Source organism: Sturnus vulgaris, chromosome 3 (genome assembly GCF_052056855.1).
Source record: "Sturnus vulgaris isolate bStuVul1 chromosome 3, bStuVul1.hap1, whole genome shotgun sequence".
Taxonomy (NCBI): Eukaryota; Metazoa; Chordata; class Aves; order Passeriformes; family Sturnidae; genus Sturnus; species Sturnus vulgaris.
The window spans coordinates 91582-118555 of NC_142245.1; the positions used below are offsets into that span (position 1 = coordinate 91582).

General features: G+C 38.2%; 1 protein-coding gene across 4 annotated transcripts in view; it reads left to right on the forward strand.

The window, feature by feature from the left end:
• The window catches only part of KIF16B (kinesin family member 16B), a 126216-nt gene that overhangs the window by 80188 nt on the left and 19054 nt on the right, over window positions 1–26974 (forward strand). For all 4 annotated transcript variants that reach the window (XM_088160721.1, XM_088160722.1, XM_088160723.1 and 1 more), the window contains 2 exons: window positions 1569–1658; window positions 25291–25374. In XM_088160721.1, the coding sequence (XP_088016847.1) occupies window positions 1569–1658; window positions 25291–25374 (174 nt within the window). The remainder of the gene's footprint in view (window positions 1–1568; window positions 1659–25290; window positions 25375–26974) is intronic.

Here is a 26974-nt window from a genome sequence, read left to right on the forward strand (position 1 = left end):
TTGAACACTTCCAGGGATGGCAACTCATAGTATCAGTGAAGCTTGTTCGTGATATGAAAGACAAATTTTTTAAGGGATAATAAGTTTTCATTGTGTTTACATGCTAGAACCTGTTACAACGTTTGTGAAAAGTTTTGAGAGGTCCCATTTAGTTTGCTTTCATCTTTAGTTTAAAATTAAGATAAAAATAGGAAAAAGCCCACCCCAAACCTCATTCCTCTTGACATAAAACACGCAATAATTTCTGTTTTCAAAACACTTCCCCTAATTTCCCTCTTCCATATACAGCAGCAAAGGCAGCAGGGATGGAGAAGAATGGACCAGAGATGAGTTTGTTGCAAGCCTGGGGTAGCAGCATTTGTGCTTGGTTTCTTCTGGCTTTGTTGTTCTGATTTCTGTTTCTCTTACTTAATTATCCTACTCCATTGCAACTTTTTTTGCCTCCATAACTCTTTGTTAGACTCAGTAGTGAGAGAACTACTTGTTAATTTTAGGAGTCACTTTAAGATTAAAAAGCCTGTGTCTTTGTGAGATGTGTTTTGCGAAATTGCTTATTTTTATCTTCCTCCATGAAATCATAGCTAAACAGGGATAATGCCACATATTAGGCATAATTGATTCAAAATGCAGCACTGTTCAGTTTTAAGCAGTGCAGTTGGCTCTATCCATCTCTGCTAGTCAGTGTAGAATAATGTTCACTCACTCTGCAGCTTGGCTTCTTGGTAGCCTTGGATCACCAGATCTGCACAAAGACTTTTGACTTCTGACTATGAAGTCAAATGGTCTAGTCGCAACACTTACGACCCAGTTAGAAATGGCCTTTAGTTAATGTTGCCTGATTTCAGATAGTCTTTAGTATCTCAGTTCTAGTGAGAATTTTGCGAATAACTTAGCGATGGTAAGGTTGGTTTGCCCTCCCTCTTTGCTCCAAGTGTTATGCACTCTAGTCACAGGAGTAATTATATTGATTTTAAGAAAATTTCCTATATAAATGGAATGTTTGACACCATTTTGAAGACACAGACCGAGAGTGTCTTAAAGGAATATCTTCTACTAAAAGCTGTTATAATATTTTACCCTACAAACTGGAATCCCATTCTGTGTGGTAATGAACTCTGTGTGTCCAAGAAATGTGTATTTATTAATTGTCAGTATCTATGTATAAAATATACATTTCTGTGACTATTTCAAGAGGCTACACTATTCTGGATGTTATTTATTCATTAATGGAATACCCACTGATTGTAATACTGAGAGTCAAATAGCTGCACCAAGAAGGGATTTGGGATGTTTTAAGGTGTTTACAGTTTTGTCAAACCACTGTGGATTAAGAAATAAATGTATTCAGGTGTTTTTTGCTTTGTGGTCAGTGCTCCTTATTAAATACAGTTCTGTCATGAACTTTCATGTAATGAAAGAAAAATTAAGTAAACTTATAAAACTTTTTGGATATAAGACAACTGAAAACTGTCCATTTTAATCTTAAAACCTGGTATGCTGCATGGGTTTTAGTGTCGTACACTGTGTGGGTTTACTTCTGTTTCTTCTTTTTATATTGTCTGCTCTAGATAACAGTCTTGGATGAGACATGGACAGTATTTCGGCGGTACAGTCGTTTTCGAGAATTGCATAAAACTTTAAAACTGAAGTACCCAGAGGTAAGTTTTGGTAAAACTTCTTTTACCAGAAAGCTTAGAGACTTGAAAAAAAAGTGGTTTGAAAAATGTTTACTCAAAAAGGAAGGTGATTTCAGACAGTGAGCACAATTTCAGTAGCACAGTTCCTGCCTGACCAATCTAGTGACCTTCTATGCTGGAGAGGCTATCGGTGCACATGGGAAGAGGTATGAGTGTCATCTCTTTTCCTCTGTAAGGCCTTGGTCATGGTGTCTTGGTTTGAGACAGTTTAAAGAGATGGGCGCTCTGAAATGAATAACCTTCCCCTTCATTCTAACCAATCCCTTCCCACCAATAAGGAATGAGATACGAATAGAGATAAGTGAAAAAAACAACACATTACTAAGAAACAGAAAGCCAGCAGGCGAGAAAAAAAGGTCAATAATTTCTAGGTACCAAACTGTGAAAAACTCACAACCCCACTGGAACAAAGAGAGACCCAAAATGCCAGAAATAGCCTTTCCTGAGATGGCACAAGGCAGGGACAGCCTCAGGCTTGTGGGACAAAGGGACAAGATGCCGTCACATCCCTTTTGGGAAGGCAGGAGCTTTACAGAGCAGTTGTAGCTGCAGACGACGAAGACTTGCCAGCTCCTGTGGGATCTGCCTGCTGCTTCCTCCTGCTGCTTGCAGGCTCTGCTGCTGTTGCTGTGCTCTGCACTTGAGGCTGTGGGATGAGGGGAGAAGGACCAGTCTGCTGGTGCCGGCATGGGGTGGCCTCTTTTGCTGCCAGCAGAGTTTGCAAATTCACTTTGAAAGAGTTTCTAATTGCAAAATGCAGTCTTTGTGGATGGTTATGGTTGTGAAGCCGAAGCTGCCAGAAAGGGAGAGGCTCTGGTCCCGTAATATTCTCTCCTGGAGCAGGCAGCCAATCGATTTGGACTGGCTTGCTCACGCAGCATCCCCCATGGCGACTGGCAGACACCCACAGAACTCACCCCTAGGCAGCTCCAACCTGCCAACTGCACTCTCTCCGAGATGGGGAAAGAAAACAAAAACAAAAAGAGATCCTAAAACGAGAGGAAAACCCTTTGCCTCAGCAAAGACCAAAGAGCCCGCTAAATTAATACCATGTGGCAAAGGACTGGAAGCTGCCTGGGAGGGCCAATTTTGAGAATGCCCTCGCACACAAGGTCTTTGTCTGCAGAGTCTTAAGGAGATTAACAATTCTTGGACACAGATACGGAATACAGTAACATTATGGATCATCCCAGGGCACATGGTCCCCACAACATCCTTTTCTCTGAATTAGAAGGAGACTGATTTGATGGGTGAACTATTTTGGTGGATGAGGAATTGCTTGGATGGTTACATCTGGCGGGTGGTGGTCAACAGCTTAAGGTCCACATGGACATCAGTGAAAAGTGGTATCCCTCAAGATTCCATACTGGGACTAGTGCTGTTAAATATCCCCATTAGCTGACAGAAGGAACAAGCATACTTTTAGCAAGTTTGCAGATGACACCAAGCTGAGTGAGGCTCACAAGCAGGAAGGATGGGATGCCAATTCAGAGGAACCTAGATGAATTTGAGGAATAGGGCTGTGGGAATCTTATGAGGTTCAACAAGGCCAAGTGCACCTGGGTGCTGGCAGTTCCCAGTATGAGTACAAGATGTGGAATGAGAGGATTCAGAGCAGCCCTGCCAAGGATCTAGATGTGCTGTGGATGAGAGGCTGGGTGTGACCTAGCAATGTGTACTCGCAGCCCTGAAAGCCAGTCTTGTCCTGGACTACATCAAAAGAGTAGCCTGCAGGTCTAGTGAGGTGATTGTCCACCTCTGCTCTGGTGAGATCCAGCCATCCAGTTCTGGAATCCTTAGCACAGGAGGGAGGGTCATGGACCTCTTGGAGTGATCAGATGGCCAGAGCACCTCTCCTTTGGAAAAAGGCTGAGAGAGTTGGGGTTGTTTAGCCTGGAGAAGAGAAGGCTCTGGGTAGAACTTAGAGCAGACTTTCAGTTCTTGAAGGGGGGTTATTAGAAAGATGGGGACAGATTTTGCAGCAGTTACAGTCCTGCTATTACAGTAGGACAAGGAGTAATGATTTTAAACTGCAGAAGGCATATTCAGAATAGAATATAAGAAAAAAATTTTACAATGGCACAGTTTTTACATAGGGAAGAGTGGATGCTTCATCACCGGATATATTCAAGGACAGGCTAGCTGGAACTCTGAGCAACCTGATCTAGTTGAAGATGTCTCTGCTTATTTCAGGGGGTTGGACTCAATGGCCTTTAAAGGTCTCTTCCAACCCAAATGATTTTATGGTTCTATGACTCCTCTCAGACTTATGCGTCCCATAAGACTGACAAGCCCTTCAGCACTTCAGAGATCCAAGGGTGCTTGATACAGGATGGATGTTACAGTGAAACTGTGGCTTTGTGTGTTGCTTCTGGCCATAAATTCCCTTCACTGCTGACTGGCATCCTTCCCTGGAGGTTGCTGTTTTGTTCATTGCAAGATACTTGCAGTCAGATCCTGTCTTCCTGACGACTTCTCATTTGAAAGAAGAGCATTGCTTCACAGATACCCTTTCAGCTTTCAGGTTTCTGCAAAATGAAAAATTGATCTGACCACTGCAGAGATTCTGGGCATTCAGGATGAGGAGCTGTGCCTGATGGAGCTTTAGTTCATTGGAGTGAGCATTTATGGAATTACAGTTTTTAGTTTTCACATCTAACTTTTAATTATTGACTTTTTTCTTCCTTACTACATGTTCCCCTGGATATTAGAAGAAATACATCATTCAAGCAATGAAAGTGACCCTGATCTTAGAGTAAACACAAGAAGCTTGGGCCATGTATTCATGGGCAGTAGATTAAAAATTATGAATATGTTAAAGAAGGAGAGACATGCAATAGTGTGCACATGCTTTCTTGGTCTTTGTTAACATATGCTTTCAGCTAAAAATTAAATGAGCATGGAACAGACCTTGAGTCTGGGGCTTAAGACTGTTCCCATTTCAAAACAATAAGAAAACCAGAAATGGAAACTACTGTGCTCGAAATACCTAAGAAAACGTTTTAAAAATAAAAAGGAGAGAGAGAAAATTAAGCCATCTTTTTTGAAATGACAGATTTTTTTTAAGGTAAAATTGAGTTTTTAATGGGAAATTGAAACGTTTTCTGTACACAAATGCTTTAAAAATATTACTTGTGAACATCAGTATCATATTTTTATTTGAATAAGTTGCCATTTCCTCTTGGATGTTAGAGTTATAGTCTGCCAACAGGAATATCCTAATTGCATCTAGCTAGAAAAAAGAGCCAGGCAGTCATCCAGTTGACATGGAAAAGGGCCACCTGAATCCCTCTGCAGAATGATTTTCCCCATTTAGGAAAATGTGCTAGAGTAGTCTTCTTTAGAGTTGGTTATTGGTCCTGACAGTACATTGAGGAACAACTGAATTCTTTAACAGTTGCATCAGAGGGAGATCAGTTTCATTCTTGTAGGTAGTAATTCGATTCTGGAAGCATCTAAAGTTCCTAAAGCCACTATTAAAATGTCCCGTGTGCTGGAGTATATTAATTTCGCCTTTTTGAATCAAGCATTTGTGACTGACAGTACAAATTCAGGCGCTTTTTTTGGTGTTACAGGGCGGAGTGGGTTTTTTTTAAATTTCTAATTTATTTGTTTGTTTTGAAGAACCATAACAACATGAATAGTATTATTAGGTCAAAATAAAGTCCAGCATCCAAGAGTGGACAACAGAATAAGATCCCAGCCTAGAGCACAGGTATATAGTTTTCTTCATCTTGGAGTCATCCCAGCTGAAGCTGTTTTTGTTGTCATTAACAGTTCATAGTTAATATTTTTCCCGTGGATTTTATCCATATTTTTAATTCTGTACACTGCTCACTTTGTAAGTATCTTACAGAGGCAGTTTTCTTTTGCAGTTTATTTTCTTTTATCATCCTCTCTCTTGGTGGTTTTGCTTGCAAGGTCAATACATTTGCTAGTTTAATGTGTAGGTTTGTTCCTTGTTGACACTTCTGTGTTGCCATATGTTTATGTCTTAGGTAAACTTACTGAGATTCACATCTGGTGCATTAACGGAATTATTGGTTAGTTATGCCAAAGCATAAGTGTCTAATTTCCATGTAGGAAACACATGATATTTTTATTAAGCTCTCTGTTCAGTTTTGTAAGGCACTGCAAATACCAAGTCTTACAGGGTTGCCAATAGTATCTTTTTCCAGCCTTGACTGAGCTTTCACTTCACTAAATTATCAGAGAGGTTCAAATATGCTGATGTTTGCTAAATACCACGCATGCTAAAGATTAGGAGAAGCAAGATAAGCGTTTGATCATGTCAGCTAGTGCTTTTAGATACGTACTGCCATGTAAGTACCTGTTCTGGAAACCCTTACAGCACTGACAATGTCTTCTCTGTTTTACACTGTACTGGCTGTTGTGTTGTGTCCGTTCCTGCTTTGAGACTCAGAGCATCGCAAGGGAATTGTGGGCAGAAGGGACCTATAATATGCAGTGGGTTTCTGCTACTCATCAACATTTCTACAAATTACTGTGTCCTTGTTTATCAGAGGGGAAGAGCATGTTGTGATGGATGAAACACAAAATACTGTGCGCTGCAGTAAAGATTTGGCATTTGTTTTTTTTTGAAGGAATTTCATTAACAGTGTTGCATATGTGAAGGATTGATGGTTTTCCATATTTTTACCTTTATTTAACATCGCTTTAATTTATTGGTAATTTTGGATTAGTTTTGCAATGTGAGTAGCAGTTCAGTATGTTTGGTAAATTGAAACTCATCTGTCTGTTTCTGCTCATCTGTCATTGAACTAATTTAAGATTCACCATGATGCTAAAATGCATTTTAATACCAAAGTTGGCAGAGTTGTGTCTTTAGTCACTATGCATTATTCCAAAGAAACTTGATCTTTAAAAGGATCTTATCAGAATTTATCAGAGTTGAGTTTTATTTTGCACAGTTCACCTTCCCACTCTAAATTAATATTTATAATGAACAGCAAAAATACTGTGGGCATGTTTAATATATGAGTGTCCTGCTTTTAGAAGTGAACTTTACAGCTCATTAGTTGCTCAGCTCTGAGTTACTATATCAGTATTTTAATAATTTGCTGATCTTGCATTTCATGTTTCTGCCACTGAATTCCCAAAGGGATGTCTTGGGAAACTGATTTATTAGGAAGGATTTAGAAAAAAGTATCTCTTTCAAAAGCAGAAACTTACCTAATATCTTCCAGTCTTACAAGATGTCATATGTAGTATATATCTGCACATTACTTCTAATGTAATTAAGGGGTTGCTGACAACTGCTTAGCTAACTAAAATGTGTCACATGCAAATTTTGAAAGACTGAAGAAGCTGCAGCAGGGTAAGACTGAGCCAGTGGCAGATAACTACCAAGCATTTAACAGCATCTGTTTTTTGGGGGGTCTACATGACTGTCATTTGCCCAGCTCCAACTTACTTAAGCTGCTAGACCATTCTTTTACTTTTGAATTTTTAATTAAGACCATGCTTGGCTTTCAGTTGAAGTAGTCTCTCTAATGAATGCACTTTTTGTTGGTTATTAGTCAGAAAAGAGAGGAAATTGATTCTTCATTCTCAATAGAGAAGTGAGAACTTCCACAGTTAGACTCTCCTGGTTTTTTCCGTCTTCATCTTTTCTTACCAGTTACTGATTTTGGAATAGTACCAGAGTGTTGGTTTCTGCAGAAAACTTTCCTTCCCGATCCACATCTTGCTGCAAGGGAAATCTCACTCTCCTAACACTTCCTCACTCTCCTAACATTTTCTTGTCTCCACTCTCCTTAAAGGATAGCAAAGAAACAGTTCCTATTTGTCTTTCTCCTAACCAAATTCAAGGTTTATGAAGTCCCTCCTTCATGTGGGAGTCCTTAAGTCCCTCTAGCATCCAGGTTTTGTGGGACTTTCACTGTAGGCTCTGCTTATGGAGTTCCCTGTCAGTCATCTTGAAAACTGTTTCTGTGTGCATAAAAATCTATACATGTTGTTAAGGAAAGTACCTTCCATAAAGGCATTTTTATTGCTAATAGTGATTCTTGACTTAAAATATTATAAAATCTCTGGAGAGCTGCCAAGGAGAAGCTACAAGGCATGCTTGCATTTATAGATTCAGTCATGGACGTATGGACATATGTGTGTCCTGTTCAGCAGGAATGCCAAAGCTATTGAATCCTAGCTTACTTAACAGAATGTAATAATTTCTCTAATATCTGTATTTGGACGTCTGTATATAAGTATGTATTTGTGTCTTTCAGGGTTTAAGACACAAAGGGACTGTTTATAGTTTAAAAATAACTATGGGTCATAACCGGTAAGAATTGCATGAAACTCAAAGAGCAGAAAATTTTTCTCAGATTTTTCAGAAGTATTAAGTGAATGTTTTCAAAAAGATACTGAAATCAAAACATTTGTTGCAAGCTTATTTAAAGAGATTTTTAAATACTTTGAAATATTTCCGATTTTTCAAAAGTCAAAAAGTAGTCTGTCTATTTTTCATCCAAAGTATTTTGCATCTCAGTGAAGAAAGACAAATGTTTGTATCTCAGTGATGGGAATACCTATTTCATCCGTCCATCTGTACTCACAACCATCCAACACATAATGTGTAATTTGCTAATAAAATACAGCAGGCACCAGTTTTTTAATTGTTTCTTAAGTTCATTTTAGACACTTTTCTATGACTATTTATTGTTCAGGTGACGTTCAGCTACGTAATGATTAATGAAGAGTCATGAACTGTTTATGAAGCCACCATGGACTGATCTTGCTGTCCTTTCCTTTTAACTCTGTATTCTTCTTTTGGGTGACTGCCAAAGAAGGATCTCTGTTTCCTTTTTAAGTGGTCCATACATCTGGAGCTCTTGATAAGTAAGTGGAAGAAATCTTCAACATGAACTGTTGGCACAGATAATGGAGAGGGGATGAATTTGAGGTGAAGTCATTAATTTTAGGAGAACATCCTTGGATTCTGGAAGAGATCACCAACAGAGAAATGCAGTATTTTACTAAGTTTCAAAATGTGGTTGGTGTAAATTTGGGGATTTTTATTCTTCTCCCCCTCCTCCCCCCACCAATAATCTCAAGGACAATTAGGCAATTTCTGTGTAATTGTGTAATGCTTAAATTATTTTTAATGTCCTATCAGACATGCAGAATTCTCCCTTCCAATGAAGAATTCAACCAGGAGTGGAGCAATAAGGCAGCAGATTTGTGCAGAGCACTTGGGGCAGTGTTTGGGCTGGGATCTTGGCTGTCTGACTGCTCCAGTTCTGGTTCATAACACTGCAGCTGTAGAGTTTTATTGAATGCAAAATTTATATTAATATTCTGTGATTGAGGTACTTGGCTTGCAGGGCTGGCAAGCCCATTGCCATGTAACTGGTGAGCTTCTGGAGCTTAGGAGCTAATTTGGCAGCACAAGTCAGAAACTTAGTGCATCAGAGCTGGTTGGCCTGAAACTACTGATTTTACCATTGGATATTCTATTTTACTGGCATTAGTAACTGTATATTTAGTTAGTATGTAAGCTTTAGGTAGTATGCTCATATTGAATGCAAAATTCTGGACATTCTGATTGCTCTAGTGTTCAGTTTTAAATAGCATAAAGTAGTGTAGTTATATATAACTGAACTTTCCTAGGACAATGTTGAAAATTATTTTGTTCTGAAACCTGCTGTGCTTATGCCAGAGTCTTGATCCTGCAGTGACTGAAGTCCCAGTCTAGTCACAAGTTCATTCATTGTTGAAATTGATGTTAGAAACTCTTGAGACCAAGAAGCGATTTAAAATCAGGGATTGCATGCACTAGAGAGGGCAGAGTGTAGCATATAATACAGAACATGATTGTACATCTCTTGCTACAAATGCTATCATTATTTTAGAAAGTTCAGGTTTATTTGGATATGGATTCTCAGTTCAGGTTCTTTCATGGAGCCCTATGACCCTTTGTAAGCACAGTCTTTAACAGTATCTTAAGATTAGTCTATTTCTTTGAAAAATTGATCCAGTGAAGAAATAAGCTTGTTGATGTGTTTTGGCTGAACTGGAAGGATGTTTCTGCGTGTCTGGATAGGAAGTAACAAATTTGGGGGTTTTTTTCCAAATAATCAAGACTAATGTACTGTAGTTTTGGTTTTAAACAATGGTCAAATATAATAGGACTCAGATTTAATACAAGAACCATAGGACAAACACCAAGCACCAAGGATGTATAAACAGTCTAAAAGCCCTTTTTTTGATTAAAATTATGTATTAGGGCACAGGTGAAAAATGAAAATTATTTGCATCATTGATGTGCTTGGAAATAGCAAATGTATGTATTCTGGCAGAATTATATGTAGAAAAATCATTTAGAAAATAGTTTTTGAGATGTGAATCCTAAGTAAGGATAGACCTTAATTTTTACTTTCTAGCCTGGGAATTTAGTAGGCTTAGTAATACATCTTTCCATAAATATTGAAAGAAAAACATAAAAGTAGTAAGCTTTAGAACAGATAAAGGGGTTTGTGTCTAAACCCTTTAGTACTATTATACGAGCATGCTTTTATCGCCTTTGGCTTCTTTCAGTACAAATTACGGTAATTATGATATAGTTAATTTTAACATTCATATTCTTGTCACCCAGAACAGGCAGGAAATGCATACACAGGAAGCATATTTTGTCACATGCATGTTTCCAGCTCCCATTCCTAATTGTATTATGTTCCGAGCATTCTGCAAGCCTGCAGGTTTATATATGTAGTACTGCCATATCAACTCTAGTTTGCACTACTTACACATGGGATTTAAGTGGTAGATCCCTAGAAGCTTCACCTTGCCTTTCTTTCTACAGCATGTGACTGCTGAAACTTTTTAGACATTTTTAGCATATTTCTCAGTACATCTGTCTACAAATGAACAGGAGAATTCATTCCGATACATAAAGTGTGAAAAATATCCCTGCTAACCATATCATGTAGTTCAGTGAAAGCTTGATTGCAGGGAAATACATTTATTCCAAATGGTCCCTCTGAATTCGTAGTTGCTAACCAGGTCTGGAGCATCAGAGACAACAGCAAACACTCTGGTATATTTGCTTCTAGCATAATACACAATTCTCAATCTATTTCTAGTTGGAAAATGAAATCAGTGTCTGAATCTCTTAGCACAAAACTGAATCTGAATGTGTAAGAGGCTTGTAAAAACTCAGTTTGGGGATTAACTTGTGATTGTTGTTGTTTTGGGTGCTAGATTTTGCAGCAAAATTTTCTTGGCTTGGTCCTTATGGTTCTGCAGAAATCCAGCTTCTCTTTATCTCTTCTTTCCTTTCTTTCCTTCTGGGGTTGTTGATGAGACCTGTTTTTTTCTGGTCTTTTCCTAGCTGCAAGTGAAACCTGTGAGCTTCCAAACAGTTCTCTGAGCTTTATTGGTCTTCTGATAGATTCAGAATGAAACAAGTTTAATCAACTGCGAGGTTTCACTGATTGTGCTCTGCAAAAGACTTGTACATGAGTAACACAGATACTGAAAAAAAGCATTTGGAGAGGTGTGAGTCAGTCATCTCATAATTTATGAACCATTTCACAGAATAATTCCTTTGATCATTTGATAAGTTGACTTTCAAAGCTCTGCTCAATTACCTACTAATTTGCGTAATATCAAAATATTCATGTTGTTTTATCAGTAAAACAATTGTGTATGGATAACACCTGTCTTTGAGAGAGGAATGCCTCTGAGAAGAATTCCTAGGCAATATAGGTGGAGGCTTAGGTGCTCATTGAGACCAAGCCATTTCTTAGCTTTTCCTGACTATCAGTTGACTTGGGGAGTGCCTTAGGCTGCAACCCTGTGTCTCTGTTTTCATGCTGCTTAGTGAAAAGCAGAGGGGAGGATTGGAGGTTTTGCTATTTCTTTTTTTTTTTCTACTGCTACCTTCCTTCAGGGGACTTTTGGACATGTGCTCCATTAATCATTAGCTGTTAGTGACAATCTCACTGCCTTCCAAGGGGTTTGTGAAGAGCAGCTTGTTCTTATTGGTTTTGTCAGGAATACGCTGCTAGATTAAGTAGGTCTTTCAAGTTGACTCCTTTCATAGCAGTTGATACAGTGACCCAGCTCAAACTTTAGTTTTTGTGAAAATATCCTGGTTAATTTTGAACAGATAGCATAGAGAGTAACAGAAATTGTCGGGCTCCAACTATACTGCTAGTTGTGGTTTTTTCTTACATATTTAAGTGGTATTACTGACTCAAGTGCACATGTGAAACTGTTTGCTAAACCTCATTTACTCTCTAATCTGGAGAATTATACTATCTCTCTTGTGCTTCATGAGGCAGCTTTTGAGTAGGATATTTCAGGTTTTTCCTCTCTTTGCTAGCACTGGGAGAATGACCAAGGAAATTCAGACAGCAGACTTTGCAGTGCAGTAGGAATATTAGCTGTTTATTTTGGCATTGCCATATTCATCATAGGGGTGATTCATTATTAAATGGGATTGATGCAGGTGACTCTTATGTGATGTAATCTGCAACAAAAGAAAGCTGCTGAAAAATTTCCCTCTCCGTATCTAGTAACAATTGTTACACATTTTAATAAACATTTATGGCTTATAGTTTCTCTAGCTGCTCTAGAGGAGTAAAAGAGCAGAAGTGCTATGCTGAGCCTTGTGCTCCCAAACAATGAGGGGCATGTTCGCCAATGACACCAATGTGACCCAGGAATGTGTGCTTGCAGCTTGGAAAGCCAGCTGCATTCCAGGCTGCATCTAGAGCACTGTGGGCAGTAGGTGGCCATGTGGGAGAGAGTCCAAAGGAAGGCTGGAAAGATGCTCAGATTCTCCCATGAAGACAGACTGAGGGAGCTGCCATGGGAAGAGAAGATGCTGGGGAGACCTTCCAGTACCGAAAAGGGCTCCAAGAAAGCTGGAGAGGGACTTTTTATAAGGGCGTGGAGTGACAGGATAAGGGAGAATGGCTTTAAATTGATAGAAGGTAGGTTTAGGTTAGATCTAGGAAGAAATTCTTCCCTATGAGGTTGGTGAGGCACTGGCACAGGTTGCCTAGGGAAGCTGTGGCTGCATCATCCCCAGAAGTGTTCAGGGCCAGGCTGTACAGGATTTGGAACAAGATGGACTTTAAGGTCCTTCCCAACCCAAACCATTCCATAATTCTAAAACCAACCTTAAGGTTAGCATTTTTACAATCTAAAGGAGGCATTTTTTGTTTAAGGGTCTTTTTAAAGTATTAGTTTATCGTGTTCCTTCTAATGATTTTTCAGACTCACTATGGTGAAAATAATACTGTGTTTCTCAGTTAAAAATGAATTGACTTTAGAAGAAAGGAAGAAAACAAATTTCTCTGACTTGTGCACGGTAGTACAGTTACTAAATATGTTTTTAAAGGTCTTGTTTTGTATTCACAGTGAGATCTTCCTGTACAGCTCTCTTCACAGCTGTAATGTAAATATATTTTTTTTAAAAGTGGAAGGATCTTTCAATATCTGTCTCTGCAACACAACAAACAGAAAAAAGAATTGTTGTTCTCTTACAAAAGAGAATTTTTGGTCCCTTTAGAGAGCCTAAAGCAAGAAAGCCCAGGCCAAAAAAAATTACTAGACATGCCTGCATGACAAAAATCAATAAAATACAATATCTTGTGGCTTAATACAAAAATAAACACAAAGAAGTGGCTTTCAGGAAAAATATTGAACTGCAGGTATAGAATTGAAGATGTCAAGAGAAGACTGAAAGCAGAGGATGTTGTCCAGTTTACTGTAGGACATATTTCAGAACCAAAGCCAGGAATAATAGTGTTGGAGGGTAAGCTGTCTGGCCATGTCTGAAAACCAAAATTCAATATGAGAATGTTAGTGATGTGAGTGAGACTGAGATAAAAAACACTCTTCTCATGGGTGCCAAACTTTGGGATACATTATTAAAACATTTAATTAATTCATGGTTATCTATAATTGGTTAAAATGCTGTGAGTAACAAAAAGAATTAAAGGTTTAGTTTTGTTTGGCTAATTTCTTCTCTATTAAATTTATTATTTTCTTTTATACTTAACTGTATGTACTACTGGGTATTAATGATGCTTTGATATTTTGTTGTGCACTGCTGTCAGTAGTGCAGGTACTCTGAAGCTGTTTGAGTCTATACTCTATATTTTCCAGGAAATTTTAATTTATTTTTTTTTAATTGCTTCTGATCACTGCATGTCCTAGTCTTGTTAAGTCCTCTTTGGGAAAAAAATGAAACAGAACTTTACAAGTATTTTAAATCCTTAAATTACTCTCTGTATATTCAAATCTAACTCGAATTTTATTTTTAAATCAGGGAATAAATAAGGAGACCTTTACTTTTAAGTCTCATTTTTCGATAGTAACAGTAATGTAAAGTAATTGCAACTTAGTGTATTACAGGGTTTTATTTAAACGGGTAGAGTAGCATAATTTCCATTCTGATTGTACCTGAAGGCTCCTAGGTGCTGTAACTCATTGTAAAGTTGCTGTAAAAAAATAATGGTTTTTTAGCTTTCCCTTGTTTTCCTGGGTTACTAAAACTTGTGTAAGTCGAGCAACATGACTCTTAGACTCAGTGAAGCAGTGTTTGTTGGGGAAAAACATTGTTGTAGATGTTACATCTGATAGATGGGAATTGTGAAATTAATGACATGTAATCTATCCCCAAAATCTTACAATTGTAAAACATGTTCCTGTTTTCTCCCCTGCCGTAAGTAATGATGTTGGCTTTTTCATAAGTGTGTCTTTGAGATTTCCATGTCTGCAGATCTTGCTTACAAAGCGTTTAGCTTTAAGTGCTTAATCAAGAAATTTTATTATCATTGGAAAGAAATATCTATTCTTACCCACCATCCTGACTCTCAAGAGCAGTTCTAAATATGGTATTGCTTGTTACTGATAGTAACAGTGGTCTTTCTGTATCCAGAGTTGCTTTTCTGCCCTGCACATTCAAAATCCTTTGCCAAGCAAGCTCCTGAAAATACATCCATTAAGTTCATTACATTTATTTAGCTACCTGTCATTTTAAGCTTTACCTAGTGGCAACACCAATAATGGAAGGAAAATTTGTATGAGTGTGCTGGTTTGAAAGCTAACCCGCTGGAGATCCCAAGTCAGAGCTACAATTTAATAGGAAAAATAAAATGCAGTAGTACAAAAACACTGACAGAGTCAGAATACAGCCTGACACCCTGTCAGTCAGGGTGTTGGTAGCAGTCCCATTAAATGGTGGCTGAAGTCTTCCTGGAGTGATAGATGTGGTTCTGTTGAAGCAGTGATCCTGTAGAAGGGTGTAGTTTTCCTCTGAAGGTCCAGTGGTGATGTAGAAGGGTCTGGTCTTCCTCTGGGAATCCAATGGAAAAGGACTCCTCTGATGTTCCAAATTTCAGTTTTTATCTAGGTAGGAAAGGCTCCTCCCCCGGGTGGAGCATCTCACAGTGGGATGATGCAATTTTATCAGTCATGCAGTGGGGCTCAATGGCCCGTTAACAGAAGATACTTCCTGGGGGGAGGATGGGTTGTGGAAGTGATAAAGAACACTGCCCCACCTGGTTTTAACAGATGGTAATAGAATCCATACTTTTGGTTACATCTTGCATTGCCTCCTAAGACAATGAGGCTTACAGCAAATTTTTAAGTCTGTGATAAAGAAGCTAGTTCTAAAGTGTCTGTATGACTAAACACAAATGAAAATGAATGTATAGCCTGTGTGATTATCAATCATTCTTCTGTTGGAGGGAGGACTAAGTCATTCCTTTTAATCTCCCCATTTGCGTGCCTGCGCTGCTTTTCTCTGGTTTTATCACTTGAAATGACGCAGAAGGCTGTCTAACTTCTCCTTGTAATCAGTCCAGTTTGTTGTGAGAGTTAGCACTTTATATGTTCTAACAAATCACACTTGAAGGCATACTGCATGTTTGTTTGCAGGTGAATTTCTCTGTGACAGCTGTTCTTTAAGACCCTGAGATCTGCCATTAATTTTGAGTAGTCAGAAAGGCATCCGTCTAGTCAGCAGTACAAATCATTAGTGCTTGTTGATGAGTTTTCATTATTAACATTTCTCAAAGGCAAGGGTGACTGAAATTTATGGCATCAGTCAGCCACATGAGATGGGGATGTGTCATAAATGCTGCCAGATGTCACTGAGATGAGTTCATGTGCAACAAGCAAATCTTCTTAGGGAGAGCTGTAAAAACTGCTGTGGCAATCCCCTTCTCTGAGACTGTTTCTGTTGCATAAATCAAATGGTATTGTGACTTCTCAGCGTGGAGTCAAAGTGTCCTGATAGGCACCATAGCATCAGCAGGAATGTGATGCAGAGCTGGGACAAGGTTGTATTCAGCCATGGTGAAGGTAGGGGTTGATGCATGGCCTACCTTGTGCTATTGCAGGTATGGCCTTGATCTTGCTGGAAATCACAGCAGGAACATAATGAATCAAATCCCAAATCATTTTTGAAAGAAAAATAAACCCTACAGAGATCTCCAGAAAATAACTTTATAACCTTTTTGAGAAGTGGGGCTTGAGTCATACCTTCATAAAGATTGATTAATGTGTTGAACTTTGAAGACACAACCTCACAAAACCAGCAAATGTTACTATTTCTTTAAAGAACTAACCAAGACCTGAGACTACATGAAGAAAGATGAATGTTTAGTTGGCAGAATCGTGACCTAAGAGCATAGAGAGTAGGTATTAAACTTGTCCGTTTAATCTCTAGGTCGGCACATACTCTTGTCTTAGATGATGGTCTGCCATGCCATGCTGGTATTTTTCCTCCAGAGACTTCTCTCTTGGGGCAAGGGATAGACAAACAAGGGAGCAAAGTCAAGGTTGCAAAGACATAGTATGTTAGGAATTTTTCATGCTTATTTTCCAAACACATCTACAGCTCAAATTTAATTGTTTTGATTTGGTTTCGACTGGTTTACCTCTAAGCTAGTTACATCCTTTGGTTGATGTACGCTGCTTCTGCACTATCTTATTCTGCTTTTTTACAGCCTGCATATGAAACTTGAACTATTTTCTTTGCCATTTGGCCCAATTTTTGTCTGTCTCTCCTTCATTGGTAATCCTAAGAGCTATACAGGTATTGGTTTCTATTTAGAAAGATGCCCTGATTATATTAGCTTCTGATTTTTATAGAAGATTAAAATCTCCAAATTGCATAATATTGTAGAAATATGCAAGGTTTGCATAAACTTTCTTACATCCTATTACTCGTTTTCATAGGTATTCTGTATTTAAATGTTATTGTACTGCTTATAATGGACCAAACAATAAAGTAATTTGTCAAATATTATATAGACTCTTGTTTATGGCTCTAATTTGGTATGCTAGTATTCTCAGTAGTCTAGAATTGCTTTAAGGAAAATAATCCTATAGTGCAAGGTAATCTATTTGGCTGCATTTAATTAGATTTTTCTCGGTAGCAGGAGGCAAAATAAATGGAGTTAAATTTACACTGCTAAATCGCAACCTCCACATCTCACCATAGGTCCAAAATTGAAGATTAAGTCTAGGTCATCTTGCTGCGTTAGAGGAGAAACCTGGATATGAGAGCTCTCAGACCATTTTGATAATTATAAATGATTGTTTGATGAGCAGGTAGGCATGATTCAAAGTGAGAAATCTTTGATGTCTAATCCTATTTGGTCATTTAGCATCATCATAGGGCGGTTTCAGGGTAGTTCAGAGGAGAATTTCCCTTTTGTGTTCTTGTTCCTCTTAAGTGGGACAGAGAGGGTTGAAATGTTCTTTGGAGAAACAGTTGTGCCTGTCTGAGGAAGGTAGCTCGCAAAAGATTCGAAATTTCAAAGAGAAGTACCCAGAACTAAAGATCGCAGAGCTGTGAGAGCTTGTGGGTCCTGAGGAGATGCTCATTTATGGGTGAATACCAGTTTACTGGGGGTTAGTCACAGGATCTTGACTTGAAACAGAACTGCATGTATTTATGGGAGGAGCTGTAAGTGCTTGTGCTTCTTGGTACTAAGATACACATATATATATAGATATGTAGGTACAGCTATAATATATATATAATATATGCATGGTGTTCCAGTGAGATAAATAGGAAAAAAGCAAGGAATTGTAAGCAGTCCAAGTAAAGTGGGGAAGTTGCCAAATTGTCTGCTTGTCAGGGTAACCCTAGGAAGGTCTCCAGTGCACTCTAACCTTAATGGGGTGTGTACTGTAGGGAATAAAGCAGACCTGGCTCACTGGGCTGCTGGCCTTAGGGACCAAGCAAAATGCAACGTGTAAACCAGGACTTGCCTCTGCCAGCCAGAAATGAAAAGGTTAAACCAGTTCTGTGGTTAGGTAAACCTTTGGCACGGAGCAAAAAGGATGGAAAGAAAAGAATGTTTTTATGTATGTGAGGCAAACAGCTTATTTGACGAGAAAAGGCTGTGCTGTGAAGGGACTAGAAACCAAACTGTGGCATCAATTGTGTACAGAAAATTCCAGGGCGCAAGAAAACCCAAACCCCAAAACTCTAGAATATTGATGCAATCTCTTGCATTTGTCAGAAAGGAAGTATTTGCCAACCAATTTATTTAAGATTTTTCAGAGTAGACTTACCCAAGGAAGTAGGGAGATGCTCATTCCCTTGTGTGTGTTTGAATGAGATCCAGGCTCTGGTGCCTATAGCAATAAGGAGAGAAAATAACAGGGAGCTGAGACACAGCAGGGATGAGCCTAAAGCAGCTCCTTGGCTCTCAGAAACTCTACAAAGACTTTGGGAGCAGAGTTTGCTCCCCTCAGACAGTGAAGGATTGACTGTTGGGCTGGTACTGGGGACCCCTCTGCAGAGACCCTTTGTGTAAGAGGAGGGTTGCTTACATCCTTTTTCCTGTTCCTATTTCCTGGTCATTTGAATTTTCCTCAGTTTAGGAGGTTAATTACCCTTGTTTGTTATAATAAATAGTGATTTGCATTGCTGCTGTTCAACCTTCTCCAGGGAGTTGACTCCATCAGAAGGCTGTTATGGGTCCACCTCAGAGCTTTTGCTAATCCTTGGATGTGCTGCCTCTTGAGAATATTAAATCCTTCTCTCCTTCTGGCAGATAGTAGGGTGGAATGCAAATGGCCCAGTGGAGTAGGGAAAAGAATTAGGCATGGCATTGAAACAGAGACAAGTTGGGAAGTGGGGGAAGAACATGTTGGGAGAGATGGAAAAAGTAAAGAGAAAATACTATAAATGGAAAAGTAGGTCACAAGCTGAATATCCAGAAAATAATTCCCTGGATATACCCTCTCCCTGATTAATTGATAATGGAAAATAATGTCTTTAATCCTGTCCTCTGAGGGCATGACTGACCTGCAGTATACATGCTGGGAGAGCACTGAAGGGTTTACACAATGGAGGACTGTTACTATTTTGTTTAAAGGAGAGTAAGTTTAGAGGTTTCTTCACTCAACTTTAAATAGTTTAAGCTATATCTGCTGAAAATATGGCTTAGGTGTTTTTATGTGTTATTTTGTTGTTTTCATTTTTAGTGGATAGTATATCAAATGATTTCTTTGATCTCCATTTGATTTCAGTTTTCAGAATTTATAAAGTAGCCTTTAATCTGTCCAGAAAGTGTTAACTTTTTACCTTTGCATACTGCTTTCTTAAGAAATTGTGTAGAAAAGGTAATTTATTTCAGACAAATTATAAATAAAAATGTAGAAATTAGGCTTGTGGTGGTTTGGTTGTTTTGGGGTTTTTTTTTTGCACCTTGACAAATCTCTAAACACTAGGTGCCAGTTCCTAGTTAAAAATAGTTTCTGTCTAGTTTCTTTAGACTCTGGGAGTCTTAGTATGTATCAAGAAACTGAGGCTTAAGTTACTTTCTTTAAACTTCAAAAACTAAAAGTAGGAGTTTTTTCATTCATTACTCCCTGTAATATCAAGTCAGGTGCAGCCACAGTGGCTGCAAAACCATGCCACGTTTTTCTCTTTGATTTTTCTCATCTGTGACAGAAATTTCTGGTACAAAAGATCAAAAGTCAGACCTACTTTTTGAAAAACTAGGAAATTCAGAGTTGTAAAAGTAACATGAGAATTAAAGATGACAGACTATTTAATTTTAATAGTTAGCATTTCCTTAATTTTCTTTTTTCCTCCTTTTCCCCCCATTTAAATGTATCAAAACATTGAAGTAAAAAGAGAATTTGAGATGAAAGATTAAAGATGACTCAGCCTCCATCAATGTCTGCCCTGTTTTTCTTCTTTTAAAAAGTCTTTTACCTTATTGTAGGCACTAAAACATAGACTGTACCAGCCAAAAAAATAATGAGATGTTTCAATCCTGTAGAGTTTTGCTTGGTGTCAGAAAATGGAACTTTTTTTTAATGTTTAAGGAGCATAACTCTTGGAACAATGTCGTGTTTCAGAAGTGACAAGCCTACATGGCTGTATTATGTGGTATTTTACTTTGGTCCACTCTACGTTGAAATATCATCTGCAAAGTATTGTACAAGAGTTTTCATTAACATGTTCTGTTCTGCTGTACCATAAAACCCCTGAACTGAATTAAATCCAGCAGGTCTCCAAGCAGATATAATGTGAGTGAAGAGTTTCCAACAGATTATAATAGCAATTAAAGGACACCCTTCAAATGCTGATGACTGTTTTTCATAAAGGTTCTGAAATGAGAGTGCACCCCATCCCAGGCAGAGCATTTCATGGCATTGGAGCCTTCATTTTCACTCTCTTGGTTTCCAAAAGGCCAGTCTCCGAGTTTGCATCTCTCCCTGGGGCTCAGTAGTTGAAGACTATGAAGTATGGTTTCACTTTAAAAGGGTTTGCTTCCATATAGATGTTGTTAGGTATGTGCTGTTCCCGGAATCTTAAGGTCAGAGTTGTATGTAAGATAGAATAGGTGACCAAAAAAGGGTCACTTGCTGTTCGGCCATCTGCTCTTGCCAGCATTAAACTACCTGCCAAAAACCAGTCTCCTGACTGGAATGTGGGAGAAGAAGAGGAATCCATTCAGCTTTTTTAAGTTTAGTAGAATAACATGTACTGGGTATGAAGCACCTTCCGCTTGAGGACTGAACCCAATACTGTCTAAATTTGATTGTGCTAACTCACAAATACTCCATTGTGGCAAGCAAGTATTGTTTCTTTCGGATGATATTGCTGAGACAGGCAAATAATATGCCTATAAGTAATATTTGACCCAGAAATAAAACATGGCCTTTATTTATTGTAAAGAAATCAGGGAGTAAATTACAAATGACTGCCTCTCTCCACAACTGCTACTTCCTAGCAACGATTGCCAGGTAGGATAAACATCATTAACTGTAAAAAGTTTAATGTCTAAGAGACATTAGGAGTGCTGAGACACAGTTTTGAGGTATCTCTGTACTATTTTAAAATATATCATCTGGCTTTGACTTTTGGGTCTAAGCATAGTCCCAGCCTTGCCCATGGTACAAGTATGCATGTGTGTGCACACTCCTGTGGATATAATGAAATTTGGATTGCAGCGATGCAGTGGTTAATTTTAGTAGGGAGATGCTTCTGCTGTCAGAATAAAAATTAGAAATCTTGCACACTACATACAGAAACTTCTCAGGAAATCGTTCAAGCCCTCTCTTCCTATCAGGCTGGGAATATGCCTCTTAATTTCCCCTGACAGAAAATACATCACCTCATCAGCAGCCCTAGAAAATGACAAAACATCCCTGCCAAAAAAGACTGTGCCAAGCGTTTCCATTGCCACTGCAGGAAGTGGGACAGGGAAGGAAGTAGTGTGCTTCAGAAATTCCATAGAAGGAGAATAATTTACCTTGCTACCTGTCGAGTTCCACTGTTATGCCTTGCACTGTCGCAAAGCATTCATCCCTAGTCAAGGTGAGACCCTTGAAGAATTAATTTGAGCCAGAGGGTACACGAACATTTAATTCTGAAAGAATAATTTATACTCCTGAATCTGGTTAGTGTGAAATTCCCTTACAGTGTTTGAGCCAAGGCAAACATCTTGCTGCAAAATCCATACCTGCAAGATCTCTTACATATTTCAGTGGAGGAACAAATGCTGCTCAGTCATATACTGTACTGTGTGCATTAATCTGTAACAGTGATGATCTCTATTGAAAGTACTGTACAGTTTCATAAAGGTGCTGTAGCACCACTAATAGCAGAATTTGAATTTATTGAAATGTTTGCTACCACACTTTGGCTTAAATGAGTGAAGTATTTTAATATTAATAATACTAATAATATTTAAATAAACCTCAAAATTCTGTTGAACCTTCCTTTGCTGAATCTCACACAATTACATTCAGAGTATGGTATATCAAGTAGTACATTAGGACAGAGGATTTTTATAGACAGCTTTTGTAACATTTATCATTACTTCAGTGTATTTGTGTTGCTGAGCTTTTTTTAATTCATTTTTTTATGAACCAAAATTATGATAAGAATGTTTTATCGCCAGTCTGTATATTTGTGGGTCTCTTGCACCAACATATTTTTCCCTGCATTAAAGTATTAAGTCAGAGTGTCGAAGATCATTGGGGGGGGGGGGGTGTATGTATGGGGGTGTGTGTGTGTATATATATATAAAAATATAATAAGCACCCTATTTCTGGTAAATATACTAAGAGTGTATTTTAATATAAATACAGTACAGTGGACTGGCTTCCTGTTACTGAAATTTCAGACACATGGAGGACTACATAATTCACCTCACTGCATGGATGTGTCCAGTTCTTATGTTGCAAAGATCATTTTCAAGCTACAAATTAGGTGGGAACTAGTATTGTCATGTCTGCATTAAGTGTTTGGATAACCTGAAACTCAAGCCTGCAGAGTTTTGAATGTCTCTTTCTCATTTTAGTGGGCATTACACTGTGGGCAATAGTGGAGTAGAACCCATTGAAATAACTGAGTTACTGAAGTGATGAAATTTGTGGCTGGAGCATTTTTTGTCATGTAGATGGGTGGTCATTTGTTCTGTGATGGAAATGGTCTTTGTACTTTATTCATTAGCTAGCGTCTGTCAATCATTTGGTTAAAAGAGGAGCCAGGGGACCATTGGGAAGGTATGGGACTCAGAAATGTTCCAGCAGGCCTGAGGTTTGTGTAACTTCTGCATCTTGCCCCATAGAGATGCCATCTGCAGTAATTGATTAGTCCTCTGTAAGATACCTCTGCAGGATGAAAAATCCTTCCAAGTGACATATATGTATAGATAGGTATATTCTATAGACATACTGGCAGCACTGATGTATCACAAACATATTAACTTTATATATGCATGTCAAGAATAGTTCGACACATTGACATTCTGGTGGCTTTAATTACATACAAAGTATCCAGATCCCCACTTCTTGACCAGCAATAAACTCATGATTTTCATATAGGTACGCGCTACGACTTTGAGCATTGCAAAGCAAAGTTTACTGGCTGAGACCTTTGTCTTGCATATAAAATTCATGGCTGTAGTAATGGGCTTTGGTTTGGTTTCAGAGATACATGCACAGTAGTGATTTGGGAGTTAAGAAAAGCTAAAAAAAGTGAGTAGCTACTTTTGTTTGAAAGTGTTTAACACATTGGTTTTATAAAATACAACTGGTTTTCTTCTAAGATGCATCCAGAAAGCTTAGGAAAACAACTTTCTCATTCCAAAGTTATGTAGAACGAGTCCCCAGATTCCTGTTCAGATGAAACGTAATTTGGATAAAGAAATCATTCCTGATTTTAGCTGTAAGATCTTGCTTTGACTCCACAGAGTAGGTCTGAGGATGCTGTAGTGGTAGGTTCGTTGTGCAAATTGGTTTTTAATAGACACTATTTTAAAACTCTATAATGAAGGTATTTATTAGCAAATAAATATAAAAAATCTCCCTACAGCCAGGAGGGGATTGTGCTGGTAGTTGTTTTACCTTCCTTGTTCCTGGTAGTGTAGTGGCATGATGCAGTAGTATTTCATAAAATGCAGTTTCTGCAGGGGTGGGATTTTAAAGTCCTTGAAAGTATTAGCATTTATAGTCGTCTATAGGTGAAGAAGTGAGCAATGCAGTGAAAATAAGTCCCCAGGATGTTATTATACAATACTATCTGGTTGTGTACTGTTTGTCCTGCCAACATGAAGAAGCAGGCACACTGAGAAGAATATGGTTGGAGAAATTTGAGGAATATAATTGGGACATACTGGCAAGACTGGTGGAGAGAAGACATCTCTTCCATCTCCTCTGGTGCCCCACATCACTTTTATAATTTTAAGATGTCTAGACATTTCTTTAAAATTATCAAAGTTGGAGTTGAACCAGAGTGGGAATAAATTATTTGTACTGCAGAATTCCTCTGTATTTTAAAGATGCTTATATTTGATGTTAATAATGGAGTTCCTCATTTAAATCATGGTATGTCTGCTCCTTGTAACCAGCCATAAATTCTCTATAGTCCTGTATGTGCTGATAGACTAGAAAATGATGCATCTCTTTTATTGGTTCAGTATCATCAAGCAACCTGGAGAATTAATGCAGGAGGCAGTTATACACAGGGATTTCACCTGCAAAACAACTCCAGCAATGCCAACGGGAGGTTGCATTATTCTATCTCATGATGTGAGTGCTGGTTTGATTTACCTTCGAGTGCAAACACAAATTATGGGGAGAGGACCTGCTTTCTCCTGCATTATTCCCAGCAGTGGCTAAGTAGACCAAGTTAAGTGGTACTTGTTACCAACTTTTGAGTCTTGTGTGTTTTCCAGATATAGCTGGCTTTAATAAGTTCAAGCATTTAATTTATTGGTATGCAAAAAGGTGAGGCAGTTCTTTCCCTCCCTCCTTCTCTCTCTCTCTCTTTTTTTCTCTCTCTCCCAGCCCCTCCCTTCTCCCATAGGATGGAAAAAGAAATGAGGAGATAGCTTTGAACACCTCTCTGGAGGAACTAAGAGTAGAGATCTGAATAGTTGTTTTTATCAGTTGTGCCACTGCCTTGTTCTCATTTTCAGTGTGATAAAGCAGGATTTTGCCTGCATGTGTGAAATTAAAACTTTCAGCTTCCAGTGTGGACACCTGTTTGAATGGCATTGAGCTGCAGCTGAGTTGCAAGAAGTGTTAGTTCAGGGCACAGCAAGAGCTTCAGGTCAGGTGTTGACTGGAGTCCAGCAATGCATCTCCCAGAGCATGACTTCAGTGATAGTTCTTGGGTCCGGTGGTCTTCCATTTATGATAGAATATAAGTAAAACCAAACTAATTACACTACCATACAGTTAGAGACCACAGATTTTGAGAGACTAAATGCAGTCTTTTAAGATACACTTTCCCTGCAAAAATTGTTCTTACTTCCTATTTGATACTATCACATCACATTTGGATTGTAAATTTTTTGTATTTTTGTGGGCAGACAGTGGCAGTCCAATTTCTAAATTTTCTTTCAGTCACTCTCTGATGACAAAATGCGTTGTTATCTTAGCAATACTACAGAGTAGATCATAATAACCTCGGCAGAAATGTATAATGTGATATTTACTAATAGCATATAGTGTAGCTTATGAATATTCAGCAGTTTCTTCTTCCTAGTTGCTTTGTTGTTTCAATAGAATTTTCTCATTTCAGCTTGTCACTTCTGATGCTGATTAATCCTTTAATGTCTTTCAGGTTGCCACTTTAGAATTCCCTCCAAAGAAGCTCTTTGGAAACAAGGATGAGCGGGTGATTGCAGAACGACGGTGTCACTTAGAGGTAATGGCAGCTTTTTACAGGCTTCTGCTGTGTATTTAGGTGGAGTACTCTCTGCTTGACCAACAGAAGCCATTCCTATATGATCAACATTAAATAGCCTGTTTGTAATTATCAAGTTACTTTTTGCCTCATTTAACACAGGAGATGGCAGCAGTACATTGCAAAGTACAGAAACATCTCTTAAAAAATAAATTACTCCTAGTCCAGGGAAAAATAAAGGAACTCTCAGAGATGTTCATAGGAGATAGATTTATTTAAGGAGGAAAGGTGGTGGGTGAGGTAAGTGTTCACTGTAGACAGCTGGTCTCTGTGCAAGACAAGATTAAAAAAAATACTGCTACTTTAAATGCAGTCTGTTAGTTGGAGATTCACCATTTTATCATAGTATATTCAAATATCTCATGACAGAAGTAAAGTGATATTTAGGCATCTTTGAGTTTTATTTTGTAACCCAGCTTTATGAACATATTGTTTTTCTTTCAATTAATTTTAAAAATTAATTTTATTGTAGATAAGGTTATTGAGTTTGAGGGTTTGAATTATTTTGGTAGTTCTACAGTGCTGTATGGATACCATGATTTTGAACTCCTATCACACATTAGGTCATTATATTTCTATGTTAATGCATGCTCTACTGCAGCCCAGGGGCAGGAGGTGGGGTTTTAGGAAAGAAGAGGCATGATCAAAGATTAAACTCTATACCCCTCTATACTATATTGCAGCAACACAGGGATTACTTGATCATGCAAGTCATTAAGAATTATATTATTTGTAGACCTAAAATAGCATTAGGTAGAGCTTTAGAGAAATTAGTACAAAAGTAGATTACTTACAACTGGAATCTTTTCTTAAGTGGTTTGAATTTTTTCTACGTACTTCACCTTTTCTTTGATCTATTAACAAAACATCTTCCCACTGACTTCTGATGTGAGGCTGTTTTTTTATGACAAAATGATTTTTTTTTCTTTCACATCCTTGATTGATAGCATAAAGGCATGCCCATATTCCAGTCTATTACTCAATTTGCATATTTTTATTAAAAATTAATCCCTTAATCTTTCTGACCTTTCACTGGTTTACTAACAGATTTTATTGTAATGATTCTAATGTTAAAAATGCTATGTATAGCAGTGCTTTGATCATGGCCATGTAGTACTTATAGCTCTATGGCCAGGTTTTAATTTAAAATTATATTACATCTATTTTAACTAAATTAGGTCATTAAAACTTTATTACCTATATATTTTGGAAGCATAAGAATATATGACAGCTGTTCACATGAATATGTTTTGCCATATGCCCCTTGGCCATTCCACTCAGTAGTGCTGGAAACTCACAGTGTTGAGAAACTGAAGATTCCCTGTGGTTAAGGGCAAGTTAGATAAAGAGGACAAGGAGCCAAGCAAATGTTAGTGTCCTTGCCATGAAGAATTAGATGCAACAAGCTGATCAAAAGTTCCTGATGTCTAGATCTCTAATCATGGTATTTTCTTTTTCACTAATTTTGCAGTGGTTTGCTCTGGCTTTGCCAATAGCTGAACAGATCACACAGATGCAGCCTCCTTGGTGAAGAGTGAGAGAAACCACTTAAGTAGTGATG